Genomic DNA, 17,056 nt, shown 5'->3' on the forward strand with positions numbered 1-17,056 from the left:
AATTTTAATAGGTAATCCCAATACATGGATGAGCATTCAGAAAACTAACTTTGATTCTGGTTATCATCTTGCAAAATTGATTTTACTAATGATAAAGTTCTGCTAATCGTCGAGAGAGTAGTTCTCACATGTTTCCCAAATTCTTTTGGAACTATTTATGGCCTTTAAGGATTAAAATTAAGCAAGCAAAAATATTTTTTGAGGAACTGTTTTTTAAATACATTGCATGTTAATTATATTATTACAGAAAGAATTCATTACATTATTATTAAAAAAAGTAATCTGTCATTTTTGTGAAATGGAATCTGAAACTTTAGAGCACGTGTTTCATGGTTAATTTGTATGTTCAAGGTCAGTTAATTATAAAAATGAGCCCGACTCTTTTTGACTCAATTTGTTATCTTAGATTTTACTGCTTGGTGGTACAAACTAGTTTTGGACATATAATTTTCGTTTTTGAATGTCAATACATTATTGCAATTGGAGGTGCGCATTTATTTTATTGATGATGTGGAAGGCTATTAATGAATAAGTATATGTTTAATTCAGTATTGTGGAGTGAGAATGATGTGTTTTCTAACGCCTTATTTGATTTTAACGAATTTGCAACTAGGTAAAAAAATATCAATATCATGCGTATCTTGCTGCCAACGGAAGTTTACTAACTTTTTCTGCAGAAATTGTGGTGCTTTATGTTGATGCAGGTTTGTATCAAAAGGTTTACAAGAGAGAATCAGGTTGGTATAGTGCTTGAGGCTAATCGTGATATGCTTTGTGTTTATAGTAATCTAATTCGTTTTGTTGGAAAACTAGTTGTAACAGCTGAAGCGTTGACAATAAGAAATACAATTCAAATGACTGTTAAGTATCACTGGAAGAATATAAGTATCTTGTCAGATTCGTCAACAATGATTAAAATGCTCTATAGAAGAATAGGACTTTAAGTATTACATAAATATTGCTTGTGAAGATATTTGGTATCTCAAGTCTGAATTATTTGTCTTTTTTTTTTTTTAAGTAAATATTTAATGCTCGTAGCCATAGTTTACCTAAGATTCTATTATAATGTACTATTTAGGGAAATTTTTTGGTTTGACTCCTTCCATATTTGGATCGTCAATGAGGTTTCACCTTATTTTGCACAAGTGATTATTGGGTTTACTTAATGTAGTCGTAAGACTAGTAATGATAAACTTTGCGACGATTCCGTTCTACTTCGTAAGCTCGTAGCCTTGATCCCGATAAATCTCAGTTTAATGCTTTTCTCCCCCAGTAATATCTACGCCTTCAGCTCGTGCTAAGAAAATAAAATTTCGGATAATGCGTTTCTAATACCAAAAAAATTAGTTGCAAAAATTATTTTGTTTCTCGATCAAAAAAAGTGATTCTGCTTAATTGCTTTAAAAAATGATGAAGTGGTTAAAACACCCCTAAACTTGGCGTAGATTATTACTTTAGTCCTCAAACTATGGCTAGTCTTAAAAACACCTCTAAGTTTGGTTTAGTGGATTTTAATACACCCCCAAGCTCATACACCTTGGTGAGCGTAGTCACTCGCTGTTCAGCTGGAATTTCGCCTAATGTGTCATCCACGTGGATAATTTAAAGCCAAATAATAAAGGAAAGAGACTAACATATTAAAACACCCGACCGCAAAATTCACCTGATTTATTAAATTACCCAACCCGTTAAAATCCTCTAAAAATCTCGTTCTCTCAGAACTCTCTCAAATCGCAAAACCCATCTCCTTTGATTTTCATAGAGATCTTAGTGTTTTAGCCAAGAAATCTCGATCAGCGTTGTATTCTATTGATTCTTAGGTTTATTAAGTGTGGATGAGTTCAAGTTCATGGATTAATTAGCCATGTTAGTTGTCTTCTTCAATTACCCAATGTGATTTTTTAGCCGTGTTAGTTGTCTTCTTCAATTACCCAATTTGATTTTTTTCTTCTTAATTGTATCACTTACAAAAAATTTGAAGCTCTTGCAGTACCCTTTAACGACTGGAGTTTTAATCAGCTCTTAAACACATTTACCTCATCCTTTTCAATTGGACTGTCTTTCTTGGATAGTAACTTCATACCCACCTCTTTTTTCCTTCTACCTTAAACTTTAGTACATATGAAGATAATTGAGAGAGAAACCTACAAATATAACTCAGAACTTTAGCAATTAGAGAAGAAGGTCAAGAATATTTTTTTTGAGTTCAACTTGGGGTGTGTTCTAATGGAGGAGCATTTATATAAAGAAGAAAGGGCCTTTTTAGCTTTTGGGTTGGGATTAAAAATAAAGACAAATGTTAAAAATGGATTTTTTATCGTTTTGGCTGCTTATGTGACATGTTTTTTACGCTCTCACGCGTCTAGAAGAGAATGAGACCACTTGCTATACCATGTGGCAGCTCAGGGGTGTTTTTGAACTCACTTAGCCAAGTTTAGGAGCGTTTTTGATGCTATAAATAGTTCGGCTACTAAAGTAATAACCCGCGCCAAGTTTAGGAGTATTTTAACTTCAGCCTTAAAAAATTAATATTCAACCTTAAAACAAATTTTTAAAAGTTCGTGCACGTGTATTGAGCGTGCCAAAATTGACTCATGAATTCATGATCATTATTGAAACTCTGCGGCTATCTGTATTCTCATTTCCGCACGCAAAGCTCCTTATTACATGATGGGTATGTGAAAGGCTGCTTTTTGTACAGTGACTGAGAAAACTCTGCAACATAAACTAAAGTGACAAAAGGTGGTTTCGAAGAGATTAACATTTTTGCTTACTCTCACCTTGCTGTTTACTCTGTTTTCAGACGGTAAGTAATATTTACTTCTCTCTCTCCATTTTTTTTCTTTTTCATTTTATGGTTCTGCATTTTTTTCTTCGATTTTTAGCTATTATCAACCGTTAACAGCCATGATTTTACAAAATGGGGTTATGTAAAGAAATGCCAATAGATGATTTCATTGATGAGATTCCCAAAAAATGGAAGGATCATTTGCTGCATTAACATATCAGCAACATTTATTTTTTGCTTTCATTGTTAGCATGATTTGGCTCTATAACATGCATGTAGCCGATTTCTGTGAGGCTCTACACTAGAAATTGAAGAGTCATGGCTATGTTACCTTTCTGGAAAAATGTTACTTCATTAATTTTAGTACCTTTTTTTTTTTTTTTTTTTTTTTATACTGTATCTTTTTCTGAGCTGTTATGGCTTTATTTGTAACACTAGTTATGTGAGGCCCGTGCTAAGCCCGGGCCCAAACTCAAGATATAAATATTTTTTTGCGCGGAGTGCCCTTCTTTTGGGGTGGTCTTTAAATTTTGCCCCTCATATTTGAAATCTTTAAAATTTGCCCTTCGGCTAACACCCATAGGTTCCAGGTTCGAACCCACGCGCAGTCAAAATTTTAAAAAAAAATCGCAAGGCAGAGTTTAAATTTCGCTATGCCGGACCCGGCATACTTTTGTTAAGGAATTACCAAAGTTATGCCGGACCTGTAAGCATACTTATGCCTTGTGGGCGACTTAGCATAAGTATGCGGTCCGACATAACTTTGATAATTCCTTCACAAAGTTATGCCGGTCCTAAGATAAAAGTTTGCCCATTAAAAGTATGCTCCCCCAAGCATAACTTTGTGAAGGAATTATCAAAGTTATGCCGGACCGCATACTTATGCCAAGTCCGCCCATAAGGCATAAGTATTCAAGAAAAAGTCGTTCTTCACATAATTTTTAACTACATGCCCATCCTAATTAAAATAAACGAATCCAAACTTAACAATATTAACACATCCGCCACGATTGACAACCTCATCATGAATTGCATTTGCACCAAAGATCGTACCATTTCCACCAAAGACAAGAGCATGTTTATTCCCGTCAAGAAGTAAATCTTAGATAAAGCCAAGACAATAATTCGGTGTAAGTAAGCTAGCTATAGATGGTCGGTCAAGCACCGAATGCTATCCACAATGTCGAAACTTTAGGTCCTCCACGTGATACACCTAGCAAGCTTCCACAAGAATGATGAATATTTTGAACCACTTTCTGGGATAACTGGTAACAAAACATGCTATGACTTATCACTCAAATATTTATTTCTGTTAGGACCCGGCATAACTTTGATAATTCCTTCACAAAGTTATGCCGGTGGGGGCATACTTTTAATGGGCAAACTTTTATGCCGGATCCGGCATAACTTTGTGAAGGAATTATCAAAGTTATGCCGGACCCGGCATACTTATGCCAAGTCTGCCCACAAGGCATATAAGTATGCGGTCCGCATAACTTTGGTAATTCCTTCACAAGTGTATGCCGTTGGCGGCATAGCGAAATTTAAACCGCCTTGCGAATTTTTTTTTAAAATTTTGACCGCGTATGGGTTCGAACAAAACCTATGGGTGTTAGCCGAAGGGCAAAATTTAAACATTTCAAATATGAGGGCAAAATTTAAAGACCACCCAAAAGAAGGCACTCGCGAATTGCCCGTATATATAAAAGGTATATTTTAACTAAAAAAATATAATTTGTGTTAGCACAAGTGTACAATAACAACAACAACAACCATATACCCATTGTAGTCCCACAAGTGGGTAGTTATATAAGCAAAATTTTCATTCCACTCCTTTAATATTTTAACTTCCATTTTGATGAAATTATTTAATTCAAATCAAATTTGGAACTTAATTTGACATTATAACTTATGTATCCTAATTTTCTGAAGTTATTTAATTCTAAATAAATAATCTATACATATTTAATGAACTTTTAAGACAAATACATAATTTAACTTGTGCGGCAGATGGAGCCTCCTCTCTTAATTAGGGATTAGGGGTTCGAATATGGATATGAAAAAAAATCTTTGGAGGAAGCGCTCCCCCGAATAGGCGCGATGCAAAGGCGAATTATCGGATTAATTGGGCTCAAATACGGATATCGAGCCCCAATCAGAAAATCAAAGAACGTGAAAAATGAAGTAGGAGGTTCGATAGCTTTTGAAAAGTAGACTTTAAAAACAAAAAATAAAAAAATTGACTTAAATAAATAAGATTAGGACCTAAAAGTAATTAATTAAAAAATTTTAAAAATTTGAAAATTATTGTAAGGACTACAAAAGTCCAAAGCCTCGATAGCTTTTGAAAAGTAGACTTTAAAAATAAAAAACAAAAAAATTGACTTAAATAAATAAAATTAGGACATAAGAGTAATTAATGAAAAAGTTTTTAAAATTTTGAGAAATTATTGTGAGGACTACAAAAGTCTTCCCTCTTATATATAATAGTAATATCAGGATTCAAGCTATTATTTTATATCTGCTTCTGTATCTACAGGTACTACTTGTTGTGTAGCAGCGGTGTATAACGTCTATTCTTGAAAATACAAAGGTGGTCGAATGAATTTGCAATAGGGAGATGGACCATCCAGGAGAAAATGACAAAAGTGGTCCCTTTTGTTTGAGGGTAGGTTCAAAGTAGTTCCATAAGTATATATTTAATAGTTTTGGTCCTTTAAGTTTGGAAATGGTTTAACAATTTTAGTTTCCGTCAAATATTTACTGAACTGTGTTTGGTTGATTTTAGAGGTACAATTTTTGTAGTTTCTGCAATTTTTAATTTATTTATAGAGTCTCGTGTAATTTTTTGAGGTGTTGCATATTTTAGAATTTGATTGGACTTTCTTGGTGTTTCTAGTTAAATCCTTTTCTTTTACTGTTTCCATCAAATCTAACGGATAGAGTTCAGTAAATATCTCACGGAGACTAAAGGTGTTAAAAAGGACCAAAACTGTTAACTACATACGTAAGGGACTAGTTTGAACCTACCCTCAAACATAACGGACCATTTTTGTCATTTTCTCGTCCATTAAGTTGAACTTTAATAAGTTGTCTGGATAGAGTTCATTTATTTTTGATATCACATTTATTTTTGATATCTTAATATGCCTTGGTCCGCCATTTCATCCGTTGTTTTCAATGGTATTAATTTTCTGATCTTAAAATTCTAGGTGATATTTTTCATGAGTTCCCTAAACTATGTAGGATTTAGAAGTTGCTGGGGGAACAATGGAACATACTCTGTACAGGGAGTATACGGAACGGGAGAACGAAGCATGTCATGAGCGCAACAATAACTGCCTGATGCTTCATGGGAAGAGGGTTTCTTCTTTCTTTAAAGTAATGATTGCCAAAAGTGACTTACAAGTTCTGGTAAAGTGTGATTCTTTGTTGACGCTTGTTTTCTCGACTTAGTTTAAAGTACTCGTTTTAAATGTATACTTGGTAGGGATCACCATATTTACAATGAGTCATTCTTGTACTTAATTGTCTAATTGTTCGTGACATCCTTTTGCTTATTATTTTGATAACTAACTTTTAACTTTTAACTTTTACTCTAGTTTTTTTTTTTTTTTTTTTTTTAAATCAATGTTTGGAACTGAAGCATGGTTGTTGTTATTGTATCAATGTAGTGAAAATTTGTGAAAGATTAAAAGAACCAGTTACATTTCGGGGATATGAACCTTTTAGCATACCCGCTAGGTTCAAGATCGTACTTCATACCGTTATCCACCAGATATCCACCAGAATCCTGAGACATCTGGTTCTTCAATCCTGAGTCTTTTCCAAAAAGGAAACAGGGCTATAACACCTAAGCTAACCAACAGGCATAAAGAAAACCTTCTCTTCTTCTCCTATAGAAAGTCTCTCAAACACTCCTTAAATAAGTATAGACCATATCACCGTATTTAAAGCTATACCATGCACAGAAAACAGTTAAGGTATTAAACTCATCTTACATGTTTTTTGAGATCATAAAATCAGATTCTTACTTGAGTCTAAAGAGGTATTTCGGCAGATTCCTATGAACTCAGAAAGTCAAAGCTAAAGAGTATCTCTTAGTAGCTAAACTCAGAAACAGGCGATAATAAGATCTAAAAATGATAAACCCTGACATAGTTAGAAAACTACTGGACTATTAGGACCATTAAATACAGGAAAAGTGGTTAGCTTATTTTAATGAAAACACGGTCTTACTTTTCATTTGAGATAAGATTCAGCTTCAATATGAATCTTTCCATTCTGAAACTAACTGATTAATAGAAGTACAACTCATAACTGAAAAATTTCATGCGAACTCTCTGCTGAAATTTGAGATTGGTATTCACTTTATGAAAACTTTGAATATGATAAATCAGTCATCTAAAACTTTGAAAATCTGATGGAAGAAGAACTCAATCGGGAAGCATGATAAGTGTGAAGATTTTGAGAGAAGATGCCTGACGAGGTGCAGGATCTGTACCTACTAAAGGAGGGACGGTCGAAGTGATAATTATGTGAGCTGTAAGTTTTCGACATTGAAAAATTTGAGATAATGCAAAATATGTACCAATTCAAGGATCCGTACCATCACAAGTGTTTTGCTGAAATTCTTAGAGAGAAGACGCAAATGCACGAGGTGTAGGATCTTACCAACCAAAGGATGGGTTGCTGAAGTAGTAATTATGTGACCTCTAATTCCTCGACATTAACATACCCAAGATATGGTAAATTGACTAGTGGGACTCTTAAAGCACAATAACCGGAACTGTAATATAATTAATGAAACTCAGAAAAACAGAAACAAGCTCTGACACCCAAAATGTTCAAAGGATATGGAGGCAGAAATGAACCATAACTTGCATTGCATTAGAGTTTCAAGCTTCTTCTCAGCTAGGATAACCAACTCTGGGGAAATAGAGCTACATCATATTTGAAAGAAGAAGGATTTTCGACAAGTTAACGAGATGAGAGTTCCCGGAGTCAATAGCACTTTTAAATGGCAAACTGTGCAGGAATATATTGCTTGTCATAATAAAGATGTGAATAGAAACAGACCTACATTGAGGTTAGGGGGGTCACGGGCACCCATTAACCTCGCAAAAAATCCTAATTACATGTGTACATACATTAAATAAGTTCGGCATAGTTTCCTGGGAACCCTGATGTACAAATGCTGTCTGGGGGCACTGGTCTAGGCGCTTGCTCTTGTGCTTGGTTATACCTAGGTTCGAATCCCCACCTACACGGCTGCATCCTATTTTTACGTTTTTGAGTTGAACAAATTCTATGGTTAAAAATGATGTAAGGAAACAAAAAAGTTTTCAAAAATATGGCAGGCGGTATCTGAACTCTAACCTTTTAGTGAAACATTTAGCCGACCTAAGGGCTAAGGCCCTTTAGTTAAACTTGGTGTCACTTTAGTATATTTATACGATTTTGTCTACACACACACACTCCCTCCTTAATAGATCCGTTGGACTTAAACGCCAAACTTTTTAGCTGGTAGTTGGCATGACTATACTACAACAACAACAACAACAACATGCCCAGTGTAATCCCACAAGTGGGATCTGGGGAGGGTAGGATGTACGCAGACCGTCCCTCTACCTTTGTGGGATAGAGAGGCTGTTTTCGATAGACCCTCAGCTCAGTAGTTGGCATGACTATGTTAAAGATAATTGTGCCCCATCATCTTCAAGTCCTGGTCAACCTATGTTTGTGAATAAATAAATGCATGAATATATCGATGATGAGTTACACCTTACACCTTCTGAAATAAATAAATGCACAACCCTTAACCAAGCAAATGTTTGGCAAGTGTCATCTTGTTATTATATCTCAAACAATCAACGTTATCTTTAATTTCTTTTACTTTTATGTTCTTGTTTGGCCTCATTATCACTATCCGTTCTCCAGGTAAATGACTTACTACAAGAAGGTTGTTACCTACTATATCACAAAATAAGGAAAAGGAAGGTCATTACCCTAAGTTACTCGGACTCAGATTTGGGTATCTGATACGGGTGTAGATCCGAGTGCGGATACAACTGGTGGGATACAACCAATAAATGTATCTTACGACATATGAAGTATATATCTCGATTAATTAAAGCTATTGAACTAAAATTAATAAATTTAAATTTTCTATAAGCACCAATATTTTATTCATTAGATATCTCATGTAATAACAAAACATTCTCATAGTTTATATACTTATATATATATGACATAAACCCAAAAATCAAATCAAATACCCAATCGATCTATACTTCTTGGTCATAGATGTAGTCGAAGCAGTCAAAGCATCCAAGGTAAGTTGGACAAATTTGGTGTGGATCCCACCCCCACCCCCACCAACACCTACACCCATGTCGTTTGACAGGGGTGAGGCAAGGATTTTGAAGAGTCCAAGCAACATAGTCGTTATGTACTATTTATGATCATTTTATGAAACCGTTTGCTCTGTTAGCTTAGTTTGATCCTCTTCCCATAAACTTCACTGTAATATACCCATCTTTTCATACACTGATGTGCAATGACTGCAAATAAATGAAAAGATGACATAACTCTTGAAAAGGAAATGTTATGATACTTCTGCTATGGAACTTTGCGAGAAAAATCATTTAAGAATTAATACTGAAAGTGATGGCTATTAAATTTTTGGATTTGAGAAAGAGGTTTTTACCTACTTTTTTTTTTTTTTTTTTTTTTTAATCAAGAAGAAGGATTACTAGGCAAACAGGTTTTGACATACTTAGTTCTTGAAAATATCGAAACAGATACATCTTTGCGTTTGTGGTTTTAGGTCCTCCATACTGTAGTGTGATTTTTTTATTTTTGCATATAAGACGCCTATCCCAATTAGATTCTCATGGTTTCAAATCCTTAGAGGTAAACACAACTATACAAGAGACACTAAATAAATGCCACTAGTTGTGCAGGATTATTTCCATAAACTCATTCCTTCATGGTTGTTCCTAACCTAGTGGTGCAGAAAAGGGAGGAGATTTAAATGACTGACCAGAAAATATCTGCTGCTATTTGTAACATAATTCAGACGTCTAGCATTTTTCCATTTTGGTACCCCAATGTATGCATCCTATTGCACTTTTTGCACCCAATGCTTTGCTCTTTTACAATTTAGTTCCCTACTTCTGCATCATAGAGGCAATCTGGAAAACCTTGCAGAATGCAAGTGTAACCTATGAGAAGTGAGCTAATCCAACAAATCATATATTGACAAATATATAAGTAAGCTTGGTTAATTTTTCAGTTATGGTAGAGATAGGTGTTGTATCTACCGATTCAGTCAGTAACTGAGTACAATACTATCTGTCTGAACTTCCTTTCAACCATCTGCCCGTTTGTGTATAAAATTCAAGAAATTTTCAACCACTTGAATTTCCTAATATAAGTTATCTTTCAGGTATGTATCTATGCGCTTGATAATGATCATGACATATGTTGGTCATGTTTTGCAGTAGAGACCAGATGTCCTGTTTAAGTTTTGGAACTCATGCCAAACACCTATGAGTTCCGAAATATCTTGTTTTCAAAGGATTACCTGCTCTAAGAAAAAGATCTCGAAGAGAATTCTTCAATTTTTTTCATGAGCTATTGCTTCTACAATGTGTGTTGAGTGTCTCCTCAACTCCCCCAAAGGAAAAAGAAGTTATATGTTATATTACTTTAAAATCACTCTGCTTGAAGGATTTAAAAGGCCACTTTCCAGTTTTTAAAGAGCTTAACACAAAAATGAAATGCTTCATGCTCATAAATTTTCGACAGAAAAAATGTTTATGAGTAACTTTAGTAATTGGGACCTACCATAGGTGTTTTTTTTTTTTTTTTTGAAACTGGTAAATTGACCTACCATAGGTGTTCCCATGGACTTTCTTCGTCACAGACGGTCCTTGCACTTTCCAAAGCATTTAGTCAAACCTTTCCATTCACTCATCATGTGATTCTGTATCTTCTTTTAGTTACTTAAAAAATATGTATATCTGTTAAAGTCAACATTATTTCTGGAATGATCATTCGGATCTCACTTGAGCACCTACCAAATTTTTAGTGTGTAGATCATAAATCATTTATTAAGCTTTGAAGCTTCTAAAAGGAATATACTTAACAGTGGTATTGAGGTATTTGCATATTTGTGAAGCTTAATTTGTAGTGAACTGCAATGTGGTCTCTGGTAATATTGCAGATAACAACCAATTTTCATACTTTGTTTTCTACAGAAAGTATCTGGCATAAATGCATTAGTTACTTTAACCTTCTCTTTGTAATATCATGTATTTTGTGTTGATCAAATGAAAGGAATAAATTGCTATCAAGATGCTTTGGCATTTGTATATTATAAACAATTATACCATCCAGGACTCAAAAGACTTCCAAGGATATAGTCGTAAACCGGTTTCTTTTAGCCCAGCATTTGAGGTATGTATCAATATGTGGTAGTTCTTAGTTTTAATTTCTCCAATTTCTTTTCAGTTTTTTCCCCCAAAGTTTGCTGGATCAGTTTCACACCTGACTGATCAGGAAACTTATCTGGAGGACTCAAGTGGACGGCGATGGAGGGTCACAGTGTGTAACCATAATGGTTCACTTGCAATCCAACAGGGATGGCCTAAATTTTCATCAGAACATGGTCTGAATGTGGGCGACTTCTTGGTTTTCCACTATATGCAGGGTCAGCACTTTATTGTTCAAATATTTGGAACAAGCGCTTGTGAAAAGATCAAGCTCTGCAGTGACATTGACAAAGGGAAAAAAAGAGCAAGGAGTTATCCAGAAACAACTTCCCCGGTTAAGCGGCTTCAAACAACTGATATAAATTCAGCCAAGAAAAAGAGAGAAACATCTGCTGCATCAGCTATGTCGGTGGATGAATCATTCTATATGATTGATAGAGATGCTCAATGTGATCAAGGAGACGACAGGTTGTACTTGCACCTGTCAAGTTTTGAAAAGCCAGCAAGCGAACCTTTTGCAGAAGGAACTAGCAGTCATTTAAAAGGTGAAATTGGAAATGCTAATAAGGTTGAAACCAATTTAAGATCACAAACACAACCAAATTCGGATGTTGAGATCAATAAATTAAATTCAGAAGCACCGTTGCCAAAGTTTGAGGCTGGAATCACGGGAACTCATATGGTTAGTAGATCAGCAGAGGATATTTCACTGTTGGGTCCAAACAATGAGAAATCTAAACTAGCATCTCAGTTTGGTAAGCTTTCTGTTCACAGCAAATTGTTGGGATTCTTTTGCTTTTGTTCTATTGTCTTGAGTATACATATTAGGGCTATGTAGTTGAGGCCGCGAGGGATCAGCTGAAGCTCAATTTTTGCTCACGCTATGTTGAGCTTGACCTCAGTCTTGAGCTGGCCCAAATGCAGTCTTAGGTCGCACTTAGATTCCATAAACCTCAACTTTGTAGGCTCTCGTGAGCACAGTGAAGCCTTTTGTTCCTTTTGTTGATTAACTATATACCAAAATTGCATTACTGCCCTTAGCGTATGTGTTGGAGGACCCTAAATTTGTCCTTCAATCATTAGCTTCAAAAACTAATTTCCTCTCTTCTCCCGGTACTCATCAGTATAACTTTGGTTTTAATCTCTTTGTCCTATCGATCTAATTTTCTCATGTTTTTCTCAGTTTCTACTCTTTCCACCAATTTTCTCAAGTTCCCTCTGGTGAAAATGTCTACCTTTCATATTTGACATCATCAAAGATTTGGCTTCAACACTACGTTCAGCAGTATCTATTTCATAATTAATTAATTGCTTCCCTCAAAGAAATTGGGATTTTTTTTTTTTTTTTTTTTTTGTAATTCTAATTATTGTTTTGTAAATTTGTTTTTCTTGATCATCGGGAGAATGATTAAGAATATTGTGTACAATATCCTTAATGGTGATGTGACAGTAATTTGGAATTCCTCAAGAAACATTCCTTATCTTATATAAGGAGCTCTGTTATATATTGACATCCCATTTCATTGAAAGTTTTCTTTTTATTTGGTAACAGAGTCTCGATGATCTTGGTTGAGACTTAAGTAGCTTTCAGCTACCAGCGTCTAACACTGTCGATTCTGCCAACGTTTTCCTTCTTTTCAGTTTTACTATTTTACCTCTCTCTGGTGACGTTTCTGCTGCAAAACTCCTCTTTCCAATGACTCTTTCAGTATTTTTTTTTTTTTTTGGTAATTGCTCAATAGGCACTGTGTTTGTTCTTGGTAACTAGTCCAACAACTTTTTTGGTTACTCTTCAACTGTCAATTAAATCTAAGTCGATGATGTTCCAAAGATTTTTATCCCAGTACCTCTTTTTGGTGTGAGAAGCACTTGTTGTCTTTTTGGCTGTGCAATCACCGATGAATTTCATGGGGAAACACTTGCACCACCCTTTTCTTTCTGACGATTTTGTTTGCTATTCAAACGACTTTTGAGTATATCTTGTTTTCAAACTAAGCAGTAATCAAACATCTTGTTTTCAAACTAAGCAGTGATCAAAGTTTGAGCGGTCGTGTTGCAAGTCAAAAGAATCATAAAAATATTGTGTATAATATTCTTAATGATTATGTCCTAATATTTGAATCTCGAGAAATTAGGAAACTTCTTTTATTTCGTGTAATCCAAAATTGTAGAGGTTTTTGAATGTTGTTAACAACCATCTTTAAGTTTTCTTTCTTCTCCATTTCGAAATTATAATTGAAATTCGTTTTGAGTACTGGATTTCTTGTGATTTTGGAAAATTCAAAAAAAGTTATTCTACTTGGAAATTTTTGCATTCACTACGTAAGAGTTCCCAATACATGAGATAACTGGTGATATGGTTGCGACTTTAATGATTGTACTAATCATATCCTCAAGAGACAAGCTTTTCCTATCACATGTGCCCTAACAAGCCCCTGCGGTTCGCCTCTCCCCTCGCCAGCTTAATCCACCTTCCTTTCAGCCCTTCGTGACAATCTTGCTGCTTCCAAAATAGAAATAAACATTTACCTCTTATAGAATCCAATCACATATCCAAAGCACATCTTTTGTGTCACCCATTTTGGCCTGGATTTAGGGAGAAGATGATATAAGTCAAAAGTGGAGTCTTTAGGATAAGGTACGATTGTGTTGGTAGTTGGTACTAAGGTTGTTTCTAAAATATTCATCTCTTGTCGTATTCTCTTTTGGAGAAGAAAAGGGTGTATTTCAGTAGCACATCAAACGTAGTCACCGAGGCTTTGCATGAGACTACAATCAACTCAGTACTGGCTCTGATGCAAGAGAGATAAGTTTAAGACCAGTACAATGATGAAGCAGTTGACACTTGGTATTAAAAGGGATTCAATCACAGTTTCGGGCATTCATTTAGGAGTTAGATGTGGCATACTCCCCCTAAACCAAAATGCTCTCCTTTCTTTGGTGGGTTGGCTAAATTGCAAAGTAGGAATTAGAGTTTTTGGCATGAAATTGCTGGTTTTATTGATCAAATTTCTCAAGCTTGAGCTTCTTTTTTTCTGACAGAGCTGAACTTCAGCCAGAATTTCCAGCTCTATTAAGCTCACGCCATTGCCTGATTACCTCCAGTCAAGCCTATCTGGTGCTTGATTGTCTAGCAAACATCCTTATCGTGTGACTTTATTGAATTTCTACATGGTAAATGTTTTTGCCACATGCAGCTAGGAAAGTAAGAGTAGTCAAGAAAGAATTTGAGGAGACAGCAGCAGAGGCATTTTGTCCTGTTAGACTGATAAGTGGTATACTTTTCAATTCGTTCTTATTTGTTCTTTGATTTCATTTTTCATAACTGCCCATTGCCATTTGCATGTTGGTGCTGTGCTTTGACTGCCTTTGGAGCATCTTCTTACTGCTTTCTTTGTGATGTATGTACATGATTCAGGAGAAAAGGCGGCAAATGGCGACAAAAAAGTCATCAAAAGTGAGCCTGCTGATTCAGGAGACACACCACCCCTTCATGCAGTCAGCTATGCATGTCAGCTGGAGGTCGAGGGTCGGGATTTTCAGGTAACGCCTTTTTTAAATATTTCATCCTTCTGTCATTTTGGTGGATTGCAATAATCTTACTATTTGATGCGTTCTCTGTGAGTATTTATCAATACTGCATATACACAGCTTGAGTTTACCGCTGAAGATGCATGCACTTTGACATTCTTTTCATCAAACTTTTGTGTTTAATAAGATGTTATAGAGGCAATGATGCTTTTGTCAGGACACCTTTGGATTAAACTTTTGTCTTTTTTGAGGCTCTAGTTTGTTTAAAATAAGCATCTCGAAATCACACTGGACATACAATAACTTATTAATAATACTTTGATCGAGTATAACTATGTTTCAAGTTTAGTGCCTTTTATTTTTCCCCATCTGTTCTAGCCTTGGTGGACAGAGTGACCTCATGTTGCTTGTGGGAGAGGTGACAGGTATCCCGTGGAATTAGTCGAGGTGCGCACAAGCTGGGCCAGATACCACGATTATCAACTCAAAAAAAGTTTAGCGCCTGCGAAGCAGGACATGCCAATGATAGCATTAATTATTTCTTTAAACCTAAAGTTAATGAGTATGTCTGATTGTGGATGTCCTTGAGTAATCGTGAGGTATAATTTTCTCAAAATAGATGAATCAATGGTTTAGTAAGACCTCTCTTTTTTATACTTCTTTTTAATCAAAGCAACTGGCTCACTTCCATCAACTGGTACGTGTGCAGACATTTGTTAGGTTTCTCTTTGCAAATAAGAGATATTGCCTCTTTGGTTTATAATCTAAAGAGGAAGATGTCATATAGGAGCATTAATTTTTTTGTGAAGCAAGACCTACATTTACAGTGTTTTTTTCAGAGTTCTAATCCTTTCATCATCAGAACACCATGTGAAGCAGCACTTACATTACATTGCTGTTATTGAGTTCCAGTTTTTTAATCACCTGACCACCCTAATCGTTCTTTTCTAGTGTGATTTCATGCACATTTCTTAGTCTTTGGAGAATCTAGTCCGCTCTACGTTGCAATGAAGTGCTTCTACTTGGCTGAGATACTCGTTATTTCCCAGTTTGTGTATCCCTTTTTTCTATCGTTGAATTTAGGCTCCTTTATGCCTTTGCAGATATTACCAGTATCGTGGCGAAAACCTTTGATGCTAACGAGAAATCGTGGATGGTGGGTTATTTATCTCCGAGGACCGGATAAAAGAATCTGGCCTACCGTTTATCATCGCAGACCAGGTTTTAATGTTTTGACAAGTGGATGGAAGCTAGTCACTGCTTTATATGGCCTGAATCCTGGAGATGAATGTCTTTTTGAACTTGTAAGTCAGCAGAAATGTATATTTGATGTACGCAAACTCTGAAAGTCCAGAAGTAAGATGCCAAAAGAATTACTTGGAGCCGATTACCTTGAGCTGATACAAGAGGAATGAAAAAGGAGCTATGCCCAGATTCTCATTAATGATTTTTGTACAGCATTAAACTGTTGCTTGGCTGGGTCTTATATTTTGTACAATCATTTTGAAGCTGCACTTTATGCGCGACCGTTATGCTACAACGCTTCACAAATTATCATTTCAGACTGTTGCAATACTTTGAGACAAGGGCTCGTTTGGCCATGCAATTTGGATTTCAAATCAGAATTTCTATGTTTGTTTATGACATTTGAACAAAATTTTAACTTCAATTTGAATTTGAATTTTTCATTTTAAATCTCAAATTCACCTAAAAGGTAGGATTTCAATTTCTAGTTCGTGATTTCAATTTTTATAAAATTTAATACTCGTCTCATAAGTGTATGTTTGGCAAAAACTGGACCATAATTTTAAATTTTGCAAGAAAAAGATTCATGCTTGATGTGAAGGGATTGTTTGTACGATATAGAAGGATTTTATTAAAGAATAACTAGTTATTACTATTGTTGATGTATGGACCAGTGGATCTCTGTAAAACTATGTGAATTTGAAAGCTTGTTATAACATGTAATCATAAGCATTTATTTATACAAGGAACATGAAAATATGTGATTTATTAATGCGGCGCCTTATGATATTATGATATTTTATTTATGAACTATGATTTGCTTATTTGGTAAGATTGTAAAATGAGGATGCCTTGGTCTAGCCCAAAGAGATCCCAACAGATTTTATATGTCAAGGAAATTCGTAACATGTCACATAAAAGCACAAATTTCTGTTATGCGCAGGGTTAGAGAAGGACAAGGCCTCATGAACTTATTGTGTGAACCCCTCATCTT

The 17,056-nt window shown here is 35.2% G+C and overlaps 1 protein-coding gene across 2 annotated transcripts; it reads left to right on the forward strand.

Moving 5' to 3' along the window:
• The first annotated feature begins 2,665 nt into the window (after positions 1 to 2,665).
• LOC132056053 (B3 domain-containing protein Os01g0905400-like) lies at positions 2,666 to 16,463 on the forward strand. 2 transcript variants are annotated; one of them, XM_059448104.1, is made up of 6 exons: positions 2,666 to 2,806; positions 6,035 to 6,202; positions 11,306 to 12,041; positions 14,484 to 14,561; positions 14,705 to 14,829; positions 15,921 to 16,463. In XM_059448104.1, the coding sequence occupies exons 2-6, from the start codon at positions 6,059 to 6,061 to the stop codon at positions 16,161 to 16,163; spliced, it is 1,326 nt and encodes a 441-aa protein (XP_059304087.1). In that variant the 5' UTR covers positions 2,666 to 2,806; positions 6,035 to 6,058; the 3' UTR covers positions 16,164 to 16,463. The 2 variants fall into 2 exon arrangements, with proteins under 2 accessions (XP_059304087.1, XP_059304086.1); XM_059448103.1 differs by lacking the exon at positions 2,666 to 2,806 and adding an exon at positions 5,341 to 5,456.
• The last annotated feature ends 593 nt before the right edge of the window (positions 16,464 to 17,056 follow it).

The sequence above is a fragment of the Lycium ferocissimum genome, chromosome 5 (genome assembly GCF_029784015.1).
Source record: "Lycium ferocissimum isolate CSIRO_LF1 chromosome 5, AGI_CSIRO_Lferr_CH_V1, whole genome shotgun sequence".
Lineage (NCBI taxonomy): Eukaryota > Viridiplantae > Streptophyta > Magnoliopsida > Solanales > Solanaceae > Lycium > Lycium ferocissimum.